The sequence below is a fragment of the Eublepharis macularius genome, chromosome 19 (genome assembly GCF_028583425.1).
Source record: "Eublepharis macularius isolate TG4126 chromosome 19, MPM_Emac_v1.0, whole genome shotgun sequence".
Classification (NCBI taxonomy): domain Eukaryota; kingdom Metazoa; phylum Chordata; class Lepidosauria; order Squamata; family Eublepharidae; genus Eublepharis; species Eublepharis macularius.
The window spans coordinates 301,822-316,326 of NC_072808.1; the positions used below are offsets into that span (position 1 = coordinate 301,822).

Sequence of the window (14,505 nt, forward strand, 5' to 3'; positions counted from 1 at the left end):
GCCCTGATTTTATATATTGAATGTTTTGAAACATTCTCTTCTCTTTAGGTGATGCTTAATTTTCATGTATTGCCTGTGTACCAGTGTAACTATTAATGTGCAATCGTTTCACTGTTCTCCTTCAACTTCAGGGTTCAACAGCTTGAAGAAGAAAATTGTGAGCTCACAACTACAGTCCTACGACTGAAATCGCAAACTGAGAAGTTGGATGAGGTAACAGAGCCCCTGAATTTTTGCCACGTGCCACTCTTGTACCCAAGCTGAGTAAAGTGAGCTCAGTGGGCTTTGCTTGGTGCAGATGAGTTCGACAGAACTGACTGTCACTTGTGCGATCAAAATGCAGGTTTAAGAAATACACGAAAATCTCTGTAGTTAAACATAGCTGCGTTCATTCCGTGTGGCAGGAAACAGAGAAGATGACCCCATTTATTGGATCTATGAGGCTGAGAAAGGAAGCTTTTAGAACATGCAGTCGTTAGTCTGGGGGGCAGGTTAAAAAGCTGTTATTCAGGCTGCAGACATGTGGTTGAAGAAAAGGAGGAACCAGAACCACCATGACCCCCCTGGAAACTCAAATCCTGAAGAGAAAGGCAGAGCCTCAGAAACTGATCACAAGTTGCGATTTAGTATCGTATAAAAAGTGCCTGCTGTGTTTCCGTAACCGTCTTCCTCAGTGCCAACAAGTCCTTACTGTGCAGTGCCAGCCAAAGCGACTCACTCCAGTAACACTGTTCCTAATATTCTGTCGTTTGAAAGAATATTCTCTGGGATGGGTTGTCGTAACTGTCGAACCAAAGTAAGAAATACAAAGACGCTTTTATGCAGTAATAAATATACTGCTTTAATCATCAGTTTAAGGTAGTGCAAGCCTCTCTCTGGTTGAGCCTGTTGCTTTTTGGAACGAAAGGGTACGAATGTTGGTCACAGTCAGGAAACACATTTGAAGCTCTGAGCAGCAATAGTAGAGGAAAGCACGTTGCCAATAGGCCTGGAGAACAACGTCCTGTCCATAGGGTGAGCATGTGCAAACTGGCAGATGAAGCTGTTCATGGCACGGAGGTCAATAACATCCCATTAATCCTCTGTTAAAAGGACAGGACATTTGTTATCTCTAGGCAGCTGGCAACCCTATCAGCAAGAAGCATTACAGGTAATGCCTAGAGGAAGCTTGGAGCTACCCTTGCTGCCTTGGTCCTGTGGCATCCGTGCCTCCCATTCCTACCCAGCTAGGTTGCATGGGCTGCCTGCAGTTTAGCAGACGGATTGGAATCCTGAGTGCACGGCTCACAGGTGACTACAGTTCTGTTTCCTCAGACACTGTCTCTGGAAGCACAGTGCATTAGTTAGGTTGCAGGTTCTTCCACCTTTTGTACAGGAATTGAGGGATCCAGTTCTCTCCATGAAATCAAATTTCAACAAATTCTGCTGAACTAGTTGTCAAATAAATATGCATAAGATCAGGCTCCATTCTTTTCCGGATACAAAACTCCTCATCTTCTCAGGAGTTCCCATTTAGGCAGATTACCCTACCTTGGAGCCAGTTTGGTGTAGTGGTTAAGAGCACGGGACTCTAATCTGGAGAGCCGGGTTTGATTCCCCACTCCTCCACAAAGCCAGCTGGGTGACCTTGGGCGAGTCAGAGTTCTCTAGAGCTCTCTCAGCCCCACTCACCTCACAGGGTGATTGTTGTGGGGTAATAATAACACTTTGTAAACCACTCTGAGTGCGCATTAAGCTGTCCTGAAGGGCGGTATATAAATCGAATATTATTATTATTATCGAATGTTATTGGTTGATGTTGGGGGTGATTCCAAACGTAGATTAAAGTTTTTTTAAAAAAAAAATCTGGGAGAGCGCTCAGAGACGCCCCTTCTGCGTCAGTCCCCTGTGAAGTGCCGCAGTTGCAGGAGGCTGGGGTCATGGATCTTGACTCGAAATCAGAGGCCGCTTGTAATATGCTTTTCACTGTGCTCAGGAAAGGCAACGGATGTCCGACAGATTAGAAGACACCAGTCTGCGGCTCAAAGATGAGATGGATTTGTATAAAAGATTGATGGACAAACTCCGAAGGAACAGGCTGGAATTTAACAAGGAGAGGGAGGCGACTCAGGAGGTGGGTCACGGTGGGGGTCCAGGCAGCTTGTTTTGTTTCCCCAAGAAATTAGCACTTTGAATAGGACTAAAAGAAAATGATTGGGTTAAAAGCTTAAAAAATAGCTCCTGCTCCAAAGGGATATTAAGATGGATTTTTAAATTTTTATTTTCAAAGGTTATTAGGTGCATCTGCTGGCTGGCTGGTGTTGACTTTGCCTTATTAAAATAAGCAGTAGCTTGTGAAATGCGTTCCTAGAAATTTTGGCTGCAGGAGAGAGATCAGCGGGACCACCAGTAAACGGCGAAGAGCATTGGCCCAGAATCTGAGCAGGCAGAGAGGCCAGGCGTCCCTTTCTCGACGGAGTCCCAAGTATCCCAGTCTGCCACCAGCTCTTCCTTGCCAGCTTAACTTTGTCAAGGGGAATCAGCTGCTGGGGGCGGGGGGGGGGGGGCTCCTGTCCGTGGCTGCCTCTGGTTCCAAGGCCTACGCGTCCCTTTCGTTTTTAGCGTCAAGAAACTGACTGTGCCGAGTCTGTTTCTTGTCCTATTCAAACATTGGTTCAAGGTCTTCAGCCTGGTTAAAGCAACGGAAGCCTTTTCCTCTGGGCAAGTTCAGACAGGATGACGCTGCAGGTTCCCAGGTAGATGAGACCGGGTTGGACTAGCCACAGGTTCACACCAGAAGAGATTCCGGGGCAGAGCCCGGAAGGGAGTCGTTTCCCACTCAGCATTCCCTCCCAGGACTGCGTCGCGCTCTGAGAGTAGAGTGAGTTGCTCCCACTTGTGTGGACGTGCCGATGGTGGCGGCAGCAGCGGTCGAGCCTTTCACTGGTTGGTCAAGCTGGTCAGGCCACACTGTGGGCAGGTGGCCTTAAACCCTCACTCTAGTTACATCCCTGCTCCTGGTAACATCCGGTTCCTGGTGGAAGTCTGTAGCCATACACAGTTTTGTTTTTGTTGTCTGAACTTTGGACTCTGAACTCTTGTGCTCTAGCTGAAAGCTAACATCTGGCTTAGGACTAAAAGACTTTACAGTGCTAGTATATGAAATAGTTATTGTTTTCTTCTCCTGTTTTGCACACAATTATAATTTGTTATCTCTTGTACTTCTTTTAATAAACTTCCTTCATCATATCTTTGTGGAATTATTTGGGTTTGTCACACTTCAATCTGGATCCAGCACCTTGGCCAGTTTGCCACAGCTACTCCAGTAATTGTTTTGGGGGACCTCAGTCTGCGAAGTGTCCCACCCTGCAAGGCTGACCTTCTCTTGCATGTACTGCCTGGCAGGAGCCGAGATCTGCCTCTTGGTCTCTGAAGGTGGGCCAAAGAGGCTAGTGGTGGCATTGCTGCTCTGGACATGAGGGTTCACTTTCCAGCTCTGGAGTTTTTTGACTCTTGACCCCATTAGGAATCCCCTTGTGGGGCAGGGAGGTCTTAACACCTAGTAGCGCTCTGAGAGCTACGCTCCCCATATTTCTTGGCACATTGCATTCCTCCCATTAATACGCATAAAGGCATAGACGCTTTATGCATGCGCCCTCTCTGCTGCTGTCACCCCATTCTCTTGCTAGGGTAGCTTTGGGAATGGAGGCAGAATCAAGGAGAGGTTTTGGGAAGGGTGAGTAATAGCCCGGCTCCCTTGGACCTGATTTTCCCCTCTGGATTTCATGCAGCTTATTGAAGATTTGCGAAAGGAGTTGGAGCACCTGCAGCTGTACAAACTTGAATGTGAGCGGCCTGGTCGTGGGCGAAGCTCTTCCTCTAGCTTGAGTGAATTCAATGCAAAGGCAAGAGAAGTGGAAATGGAGCATGAAATTAAACGCCTAAAGCAGGTGAGGTGTGGTTGGGACTGGGAGGGGAGAGAGAGAGTCAGAAATCTTCATAAATGTCTGCAAGAGGCCATAGGAGAGAAGGTCAAAGGATCTGTAATGACCTTCCCACAGAGGTTTAGATTAGGGAGGGGGTGGTCTCATTTAGCTTGCTAAAAGGCTTTCAAATAGTGCATGTTGTAGATTTTAAACAAGGCACAAATGGGCATACACAAGCTCCATTGCAAGGATGGAGAGTGCAGAAGGACTGCAGAAGTTGAGAGGAAAATACTTGAAGTTCATTTTTAAAATATAAAAGACGCAGCAGGCGTCCTGACTGCACTTCTTTTGATGAGGGTGTGATGAACAAGACTAGTTCCACCTCTGCTTCTCCCAGGGAACAGCCGATGAGAGCTGGTGGAATAGCCCTGGGCAGTAGCTGGGTGAGGGGTGGTGGATATTGGGAGCGGGCTGCCTGCCGGTAAGGTCCCTGAGAGGCGGGGCGAGGGGGCCCTGTGGGGATTTGGGCCAGGGCTCTCAGCTCGGCCATTAGAGACTAGACGGATGGTATATTGTGACGGCCCTTAACTGCCTGTGAAGCCCCAAACCTGGAAAGGGAGGTTGGTTGTGGGTGGCAGGACACAAGGGGAGGAATGATATGAAACTGATACGACTTTCTTTAACTGTAGTCTCCCTTTCAGTTTCAGTTAAGGAGAGGGGGAAATGGACAGATCCATTGCCAACGTCACCATATTTTTGCCATCTTCTAGCAAAGGAGTAGACAGAATTACACACGCACACGGCCCTTGGGGCGTCTGGTGGCAGAAAATCTAGTTGGTGGAAGAGTTACCTGTGCCTCTTCCAGAGTTGGCAGCAGAGACTCTTCAAATGGGAAAAGGTGACCAGTGGCCATTTCCCCCCCCCCCGAAGGAATAACTTCAGTCTGTTGCGTAAGCGCTATTGTGCAATTTGCACAGAATCAGGCAAGTGCTCTGTATAGTATTAGCGAAAACATCTGATACCCTGCAGCACCCCCACGTCTGCTGGCTGAACTGTCCCCTCTTCAGTGTAACGTGAAATGACCTCCTTCCTCAAGTTCCTTCTCCTCTTAACAGGAAAATCAGAAACTTCGCGACCAGAATGACGACCTCAACGGGCAGATCCTTAGTCTTAGTCTTTATGAAGCCAAGAATCTCTTTGCCACGCAGACGAAAGCCCAGTCCCTGGCAGCCGAAATTGACTCTGCCTCCAGAGACGAGGTAAGACGGCTGGCTGCCTCCCGTTCCAGCTGACGTGTATTGCAAGCACACAGTGAAGCAATCCAAAAACGGAGTAACGTTTCTCCGTAGACCACCTGGGAAACCTGTAGCGATCAAATCGCCCTAAACTCGGGTGGCATTATGAAATCCAGTTTTAACCCTGGCAAGGTTGCTTTGTGCAGTCCAAGATTTGAACATGTGATCAAGTGTGGCCACAGTGTAAGGCTCTCCTGTATATCAGTGCTGGCTGCAGTTCCTGTGGCTGCTGCTGCTCTTTACATCCAGCCTAGGATATTCGGGAAGCGTGGGCATGCTGCTGCTTTTCTTTTCCTCCAAACTCCTTGCCCCAGTGAAGTGGAGGGAAGGGAAAATGGCATCTTTTCTAACCTGCTTCTGACCCACGTTGGAACTGATGGAGATGTGCATGTGGGAAACTTGTGGATTGGGACCCACTTTGCATTGTGCTGAAGGCGCAAGCCTCTTGATCAGAGGGCCTGATCCCAGGATCCAAAATGGCCACCACAGGAGGTGGAGCCAATCATAAAGTGGCTGCCACGGGAGAGAGCACCAACCACAAAATGTCAGAGTCTTCAGTATTTCAGGCAGAAGTTCTGATTAACATAATGCCTTTTAAAATTAACACATGGTTCAAAAATATTTTCTTACATATACACAGCTTATCTTCGATGACACAAGGAAGATCCTTGTGCCGTGGTGGTAGCTGCTGCCAAATGCAGCTTCTTAAAAACCTGCACAGCCACTTGCATCTCCAGTGGCCCTGTCTGGTGAAAGCCCCACCTGGCCCCTCCCACTATCTAAAGACACTTGATAGGTGCTGGGAAAATGTCAGTGGGTGCTGTGGAGCCTGTCGAAGCCATGTTATGGTCCCCTGGTCTAGATCCATGGCCTGATTTTGGCTGAGACATACTTTGGGCTGCATGTGCTTTCTTCATTCATCGTTTGTGTACTGATGCTCAAATGCAGTTCTTCTTCTTGCTGACTACAAGCTCTAAAAAGTACACAGCCATACAGCGGGGGGGGGGCATATTGAGAGCAAATGCTGTCCATCCACCATTTTCTCCTTGTCCTATTGGGATGGAGAGTGTTCCTCGGTGGCATACCCAGTCATAAGAGATTGAGTCGTAAGGCTAGGAAAGCCCTCTGCCTGAGGGCTGGTGCCAGGCCCTGTAAATAGCACTGGGATAGATGGCCCAATGGTTGTCTCACACCCAGGGTTCATAGCTTCCCATTGCCCATTGCTGGGTAGACTAGGGCAGAATAAACTCAGCCGTGTTGGGGCTCATATGGGGCTGAGATTCCAAGCTTGTTCTGCAGCTGTGCCTCTGCAACTGATTCCTGCTTTTGTACATTCCTGTGCTTGAATGTGCTGGACTCATTGATGGAGAGGCGAGCTAATGTGTGGCATGGATAGACTGCTTTACTGTCTTTAACCAGAGTCCTTCAAGTCCACTGATGTAGAGGTGGATTTGCCATTAAGGCCACCAGACTGCCCCCCTGCACCAGGGCCACTCCAGCCCCAAATGAGGGATGGCACTCACCCCCCCCCCCGTGGGGTGGGTGAGCAACCGCTGCTAGTGAGCCAGCAGCCCTCGCCCCCAGCAGCCCTCGCTGCCTGAGCTACCCATCAGCAGCCAACGTGGTGAGTGAGCTGGCTGCCTGAGTGAGGAGCCCTCATTGCAAGCCAGGGAGCAATGGCCTCGACCGCCTACGAGCTGCTGCCACTGCGAGCGAGCGAGCCAGCTGCCCAAACAGCCCACCGGCAGCCACTTGCTCTTCCTTCTTTCCCTACGGGCGGACGGGCGGTGTGCGTGGCTCTCCATGTCTGTATTTGCCTCCCACCCTGCCCCTGCACTGATGTATGTAAAGATTTCTAGCAGGCATAGGCTGATACACCGGGAATTGGCTGCTGGTCCCATGCTTGCCTACACTCTATCTCCCGTCCCTATTCTGATGTTTCTGTGTCATGCAGATACTTGGGGTAATGCCTGCATCTCCCAGGAGGCTGGATACGAGCAAAATCAAAAGCTGAGAAAAGAATTATGTTTCCGTTGTGTTATTCAAGTGAGAATGTAATTTAATATTTAGGGAGCTTATAGAAAGGAGCTATGGCATGGGGACAGGGAGCCAGAGCCGAAGATTCAGAAGGTTTCTAAGGCTTATGAACATCCACAGTCTCTAAAGGTACATTGTAGTAGGACATTGACAGAGCGGAGTGGTAAATGATTAGCTTAAGATTTTTTGAGTTTATTCACGAATACTGGGTTTAAATATATTGCAGTGTTTCAAGAGGGGTAGCTGTGTCAGCCTACAGCCGTAGAAAAAGGCAAGAGTCCAGTAGCACCTATAAGACCAACACAGTCTGTGGTAGGGTGTGAGCTTTCGTGAGCCACCGCTTGCTTCTTCAGATACCTGCCCCAGGGCCACTCCCGTGTTGCCGGTTTAATGAAGTTGTGCCCTCCTTCTGAACTGGCTACATCCTTGTCTTAGGAATGCTTCCCTCTCCTTTATCCCTCGTTTATCCTGTTTAGCTTCTGTGCACAGAGGACTTCTGCAGGCGTCCTCTGTCCTGACCTGAACCATTTCATCTTCAGCAGTACTGGGCTTTCACTAGTTCGCTGAATGACTGTTGGAAATCTAGTTTTATTTGTGTTCTATATTGAAAAATTTAAATAAACATTTTTAAAAGGAGGCTAGAGAAGACCTGTATAAGGTCTGTATAAGAATAAATATTTTGTTATGATTTAAAAAAAAAACAGTACTGAGCTTTCAGATCGCAAAGATTTACAGTGCAGTCCTATGGAGACTTACTCCAGTCTAAGTCCATTGACTCCAACGGGCTTTGACTGGAGTAACTCGCCATAGGATTGCGCTGTTGGTGACCACTCTGTTGCAAAGAGTGGGCTTGTGACTGACACTTAAGATGTCTGCAAGCGTTCAGGCATCCTGTGTAGTAACTGTTGCTTACCGTATTGCAGAACGTTCAGCAGTATATTTCTACCCAACCCCCAACAAAGGTGGTCTCTGCTACCATTTTTATTCTGGAATTAAAAACTCTGACCCAGATTAGAATTCCCATTCTAGCACCTTGCAAATGTGCTTATTTTTCATAAATGATACATCTTTCAGAATCTAGATTTAAAAAAAAAAAACTTTTCACAGCCCTGATTGAAATGTGCGGTGATATATAATCCAAGTGTACCCTTAGCTTTAAAAGCAGATTTCCATTTTAGATTAAAGCCAGAATTAAAATTTTAAAAGAGGTTTAAAAGTAACTGAGTTTTGATTCTCTCCCCACCTGTCACAGTCATGTGCCTTTTGCAAGCAGATGCGTCTCTGCACCAACAAAAGTCAAACCATCTCTAGCACTCTAGCACAGTTGACTCTCCTTCTCATACAAACATGCACGCACACAGATGCACATACAAAGATAGTATGGTCAGTACAGACCTATGTAGACGGAGGCTAGCTTGGTTCTCAGGAGCTTCTGCTGGTTTAAGAGGACCAAGTAAATGGACCCCAAATTTGTTGGAATGGAAGTTGGGGCAGTGCTTGGAAGAGGAGGCCCGGTGCTGCCCCTTGCTCTGCCAAGGCAGTGCCCTCAGTTATGTGAGTTGGGCGTGGGGGAGGTAAAGGAGGAGCCTAGAAATCTCCCTTCCTCCTCTTGGCCCCCCGGAACTGCTTGTGGAATAACTTGGGGCAGTTGGGTCACATTGCAGCAAATGTGTTATGACTGCCTCTTCTTCTTTCAGCTCATGGAAGCCCTTAAAGAGCAAGAAGAGATAAACTACCGATTGCGCCAATACATGGACAAGATCATCCTAGCCATTCTAGACCATAATCCATCCATCTTGGAAATAAAAAACTGAAGGCCTGGGACCAGAAAGGAAACCAGCAGGGACTTGCGCCTCTTAGGATGCCGCTGGATCCAAACATCAGTCTGCTATTGTAAATGAATCTATAAATATATATATATATATATCATATATATATATATTATATAACTTCTGTGGATACACAAGGCGTGTTTATATGAGGTCAGGTCCACTAGGTCTGTGAATCCTACGCTGGCTTTGTTCGTTTCTCATGCACTTTCACCACGTTCAGGGTCGGGTGGGGGGGGGGAGATTGTGACTGGATTGTAATGACATGACCGCGTGACTGCATTTTGCACTGCTTTAGATACTGGACAGAAATGACTCTACCTCTAGCTGCAAGGATAAAAGACAATGGAAAACTGTTTAGTGCCAAGGCTCCCCGTCATCCTGAAACAGTGCCGAGTCCTTCTCACTCCATCCCAGAAATGTGCTGCATGCCCAGGCTCCCTACATCATGTTTAGTTTTTTGCCCAGAGTTGTGCTCCTGGAGATGGCAGGAACAACAGTGCTGCCTGCTCTTTCTAAAAGAAGGGGAAAGAGTACATCAAAGAGTTTTTCGATCTTTTTACCCCCACCCCCCGCTTCAGCAGAAAGCACTTTTAATAACCAACTGAGCCAGGTATCTTTTAGAATGGTTGGCAGTCTGTGATACACATATGCATACTTGCACACACAATATGTCCACGTTCTCCTGGGCCTTGCCACTGAAAATTTGTTCTCCATATGCTCGGCTTCATGGTTGTTCTTGGCCACAAAAGAGGTGCTTCCAGAGATCAGGGTCTTAACTGTGTCAGGCAACAAGCTTGGGCACTCCATGGGAAATGGCTGAGGTCTTAGGGGGTGAAAGCTCTTTATGGTAGAGCCTCAGTGCTGCCTTCTTGAAACACAGAATTTGGTATTTGGATGAGGTCTTTGTACATTACTGCCTGTCAATACCTTTCCGTGATGTTTTGCATGTGTGACAAAGCCTTTCAGGCACAGTCTTTAAGAAAAAGTGGCAATCCCCTCTCTCTGGAAGTTTGTAAAGTGTGTGTTCACACATCACAAAATTTACTCAACATGATCACTCTAGAGCTCAGGCTTCGGGTTGTGTGTGTGTGATTCATAGGTCATGGGTACCATTCGGTAGTCGGTCAGTGCGCGATTGCTTCAGAAAAATCAGGAGCCGTCACTCACACCGACTTGTGCAGTCGCCCATAATTATTGAGAAGCCCACTGTTGACTCTGCCATCAAAGATAATTTGTTGTTCCTGTTTTGTTCCTTTTGCGGTTCAACCACCACTTTATAACACTAACCCCTTTCTTTCTTTGTTTTTCAACCCATTCACTGGAAATACACCCTCACCCAGGCACGCTCTCGGAAAATTGATAGGGAAATGGGGCTTGCTGTGTTGACTGCTACAGATTCCAGTTTTTGTCTTTTTCATTTAAGGGCCATTCCACACATGCCTCGTTTTCCTGCATGGAAAGCACTTCTGTATAGGAAATAGCATGCAGCCTGCAGTTAAACTGTTGTATGGATAACTGCACGTGTGTACATTTAGCGACATGCGTGATGCGTGTGGGTATGTGATCTTTACATGTGTGATCTGCATGTGGGTTTCGTGCTATTCCCTGCACCAAAGTGTTTCACATGTAGAAGGTGCATAAAGTCTAAGGCAGCCATAAGTCTTAAGGACACCCTGCACCTGTGAACGTGCACTATACATTTTCCCCACCTAACTGATTGCAACTACAGTTCCAAGTTAAAACACACCTTGTTTTTAAAACATGCTGTAACTTAATTGTATCATTAATCATAAAGCTAGGAACTGTAGCTACCAAAAATAAATCAAAAGATTAAATATGTTGGTATTAATAATTTTGATCTCTTATTCTACATACTAAAATGACATTTATTTTTTAAAAATTACATTGTAAATTTTTCACCTATCAAAATATTGGATATATGAACCTTCCCTGTAAATGTGTTTTTCAAGTGTTCCCATTCTCCCCTTACTTACAGGCATACAAGATTGTTCTAGAATTATTCTGTAGTCTGGAGCTTCACTTTCAAATGAACACACCCTTTCTGCTCTAGGCTGTCTCGTCCAAAGCAGGTTGCCTTCTGTTTATTTGGAGAAGAGATGAGAATAAGCTCCTTGAGAGATTTTCCTTTCTTCAAATGCATCTAGTTAGTTAGGACTTGCTTCTCTGGTTGTAGAGATTCCTTATGTTCAAAGTGTTTACTGAGCACATGTGAAGCCTTATTCTTATCTCTTGTTAAGAAAAGTTTGGGAGTGTGTTGGCTGTCTGTGTAGAGTGCTCAAGGTTGAGGCCAGACTTTTTGATTAATTAGATGATATAATAGGGCTTTGGTGTCTTGATTAGCTCTGTCCACCTTCCTTGTCTACCTTTCGGATGCATTCCTAGAAATCATCCCGGGAGTAGCTTTTTCTGTCTTAATGTGACACCCCAAAGTTATTTAGCCATTTCTGCTTTTCGTATACGACTCCTGCCACTGGATGCATGCATAACAAAGCCTTCCGACGCCACGATCTGGAAAACAAGATGGCTGGTGGCTTAGGAGCAAAGAAGACCGAATGTTCAGTGGGGCAGCAAGCAAAGAGGTGCATAATTTGAATATCTGGGTTGGCCAGAACAAGTAGTTTAAAAAAATTATAAAATGTGGTAATTTCAGTGGATTAAAATCGCCAATTAAAATTCTTTACATGAAAACTACATCTGTATTAATTTCAGTTCAGGATGGTACTTGCTGCCTGTCCTGTTGGTCCCATCCTGGTTCCTGAGTTGGTAGTAATGGAAGTTCAAATGAACAGAAGCCTGTGTGGTATGTGTGCATGTTGCTTCTTGTGGCATCTCGCCTCCTAAACCAGTGTATATTTTCCAGCTGTGGACCATTTGGAAGAAACCTGCTGGCGGAGGAGTGGTTTCTTCTGCCAATCGTTTGCTTGCCCTTCTCTTCCCCTTCTTGGAGCCATGTGTTATGGGCAGGACAGGAGAAACCCATTCCATAAAAGTTTCCTGTCCAAAGGTAAGATGGTCATTTATTAGGCGGCAAATTATTGTGGTGCCCAGGTAACCATTTGAGTTCTACACAAACAGTAGCTATGGTGATGAAACTGTTTCTGGAATGTAGCACTTGCAAGTAGATGTGGATGTGTGGGGTAAGCACACACAGCCACCTACAACTGGACGCTCCTCACAAACCGTGGCAGGCGAGCAAGGTCTGGCCTAAGCCTTCAATTCTAGACCTGCTGGTGTTGTGCGTGTTTGATCATTCCCGTGGAGCAGTAACATGCTCACTTGTGCGTTGAAGTTGTACAGTCTGTAAACAATTTCCTGATCTCTGTTGTTTGTGTAGACCTGGCCTGTGTTACAGCCTACCAATATCTTTACCATGCTTCCAAACCTGAACTGAGGGGGTAGGGGAGTGGTACAATTTTCACTATATGGTTAGATGACGCAGAATACTAGTTTCATGTACTGGTAACTGACTCGATATATATTTTAGCCAGAGCTTACTAGAGCTGCTTTCTTTATTTTGGGTTCTGGAGATAGCTACACTACCACTCGGTTTGCATTTATAGATTTTGTTAAATTTGTCCCAGAACAAGGCTGGGAGGTGGATGGGTAGGAAAAGGTCTAGGTATTACCATATTTGATTGTCAAAATGCTATCATTGCTAGACACTGTATTGTTTAGAAAAATAATTCCCTGCCTCACAGGTCCACAATCTGAAATGGATTAGAGAGAGAGAGAGAGAGAGAGAGAGAGAACGTGTGCATGAGAAGGGAAGAGGAGCAGGAAGGCACCAAACAAATGGGTCTAGAGGACTGGACAAAACATAAAATATAAATTCATCATTTGCTATTAGTCATGATAATGCAGTGGAAACGTCATGCTCAGAGGCTATATACCTCTGTGCTTTTGCTGTGATTCTGCTTCAGTTGACCATTGATCTGACTGAACAGGGTCGTTGTTAGGAATTTAAAAACATAGCAACTTTTAAAAAATAAGTAAAACATGTAGGCTTTAAAAAGAAGAAAGAAACAGAGCAGAGCATAAAGGGTTAAATGCAGAGGAAGTTTTCAGGCGGAATGGGTTAATTTCCGCCCACCCCCCTCTTTCCGCTGCAGACCTCCTGGTTTGCCTCATGCTGTTCTGGAAGGCCTTTGTCCCCCAGGAGAAGCATTTGGGGGAGATGGGTGGGCTGCAAGGGGGTTGGGGGAGGCAAGGACATCCTGGTCCACTGACAGAAGTGCCTCGCGTGAGCGGACGGTTTAGTCTGGATCCAACCCGAAGAAAGAGCACACAAAGATACGTTAGGGGGGAGAAAGAGAACGCATCACGAACATGAGCCTGAAATGAATATGGACAAAAAAAGTTGCAAGCAGAGAGGAAAAATAGGAAGGTGGTATATGATCAGAATGGAGAGATACAGAAGCAAGGCTACAGGCAAAATTGAGGACTGAAATAGCATAGGAATAGAGGGGTGAGAACATTTAACCTACTTTAGTTGAGAAATAAGCAACACTCAATGCAACATCGAAGGGGAGATAAAGGATGCATTTTTAGTGATGTGCGTAAAGTAGCAGCAAGTCTATTAGATGAGTAGCAGATGCAAAACACATTATACTTGATGCTATCTGCTACTTTGAACTGCCCACATTCTTTAAAATTACCCTTGCATTTGACACTGATGAACTCAACAGTCACATAACAATAATGTTCTTTTTAAAGAAACCTAGCATAACGTCCCCCTGCCCTACACACACAAACACACCTCCAGTGCATGTTAAAGGCATTTGCAAAATTGAAAGCATGAACTGGAACCACTACTGAATACCTTTTCATGTTCTTGGGAAGAACGAAAGGTGTTCACACATTATCCATCCCACTGAACAAACAGTGGGGTTGGACTAGATGGCCTTGGAGGTCCCTTCCAATTCTATGATTCGAAGCGGTTGCAGTCTTGAACCATGCTCTTTTACTATGATAATGTTCATGGACCATTAAAGAGTAGTCTAACTGTAGTAGTGTTTGTTCACCTTGGCTTTCCTTTGTGTAACTAACATGGTCTAACCAAACCCATAACCTGTCTTTGGGGGAATGATGGGATGGGCACTCCAACATTCCACATTATCAGGCGTTTTAGTTATAATTGATTGTTATCATGGGTCAATGAAGCTGGAAGAGGAGAATATTTGAAAGTGTGATTTATTGCTGGTTTTAACTCCGTGGGTTTTATTTTGTTTGAAAAGCTAAAAGAACTGGGCATGTTGAGATTTGAGAAGACTAAGAGGAAGGTGTTGATGGGTAGGAGAGAGGAAAAACTGCTTGCCTTTTCTAGGGGCAGGAGATGCAGCCGTGAGAGGGAGACGAGAGAAATTTGTTCTGACTTGAGGAGCACAGAAGCTGTTCTAAAAAGACATTACTGCTGGA

General features: G+C 45.9%; 1 protein-coding gene across 2 annotated transcripts in view; it reads left to right on the forward strand.

The window, feature by feature from the left end:
• RAB11FIP4 (RAB11 family interacting protein 4) overlaps nucleotides 1-13,225 on the forward strand; it is a 52,040-nt gene extending 38,815 nt beyond the window's left edge. For both annotated transcript variants that reach the window (XM_055003782.1, XM_055003783.1), the window contains exons 9-13: nucleotides 132-213; nucleotides 1,976-2,113; nucleotides 3,771-3,929; nucleotides 5,021-5,164; nucleotides 8,935-13,225. In XM_055003782.1, coding sequence (XP_054859757.1) covers nucleotides 132-213; nucleotides 1,976-2,113; nucleotides 3,771-3,929; nucleotides 5,021-5,164; nucleotides 8,935-9,051 — 640 coding nt within the window. In that variant the 3' untranslated portion in view covers nucleotides 9,052-13,225. The remainder of the gene's footprint in view (nucleotides 1-131; nucleotides 214-1,975; nucleotides 2,114-3,770; nucleotides 3,930-5,020; nucleotides 5,165-8,934) is intronic.
• The last annotated feature ends 1,280 nt before the right edge of the window (nucleotides 13,226-14,505 follow it).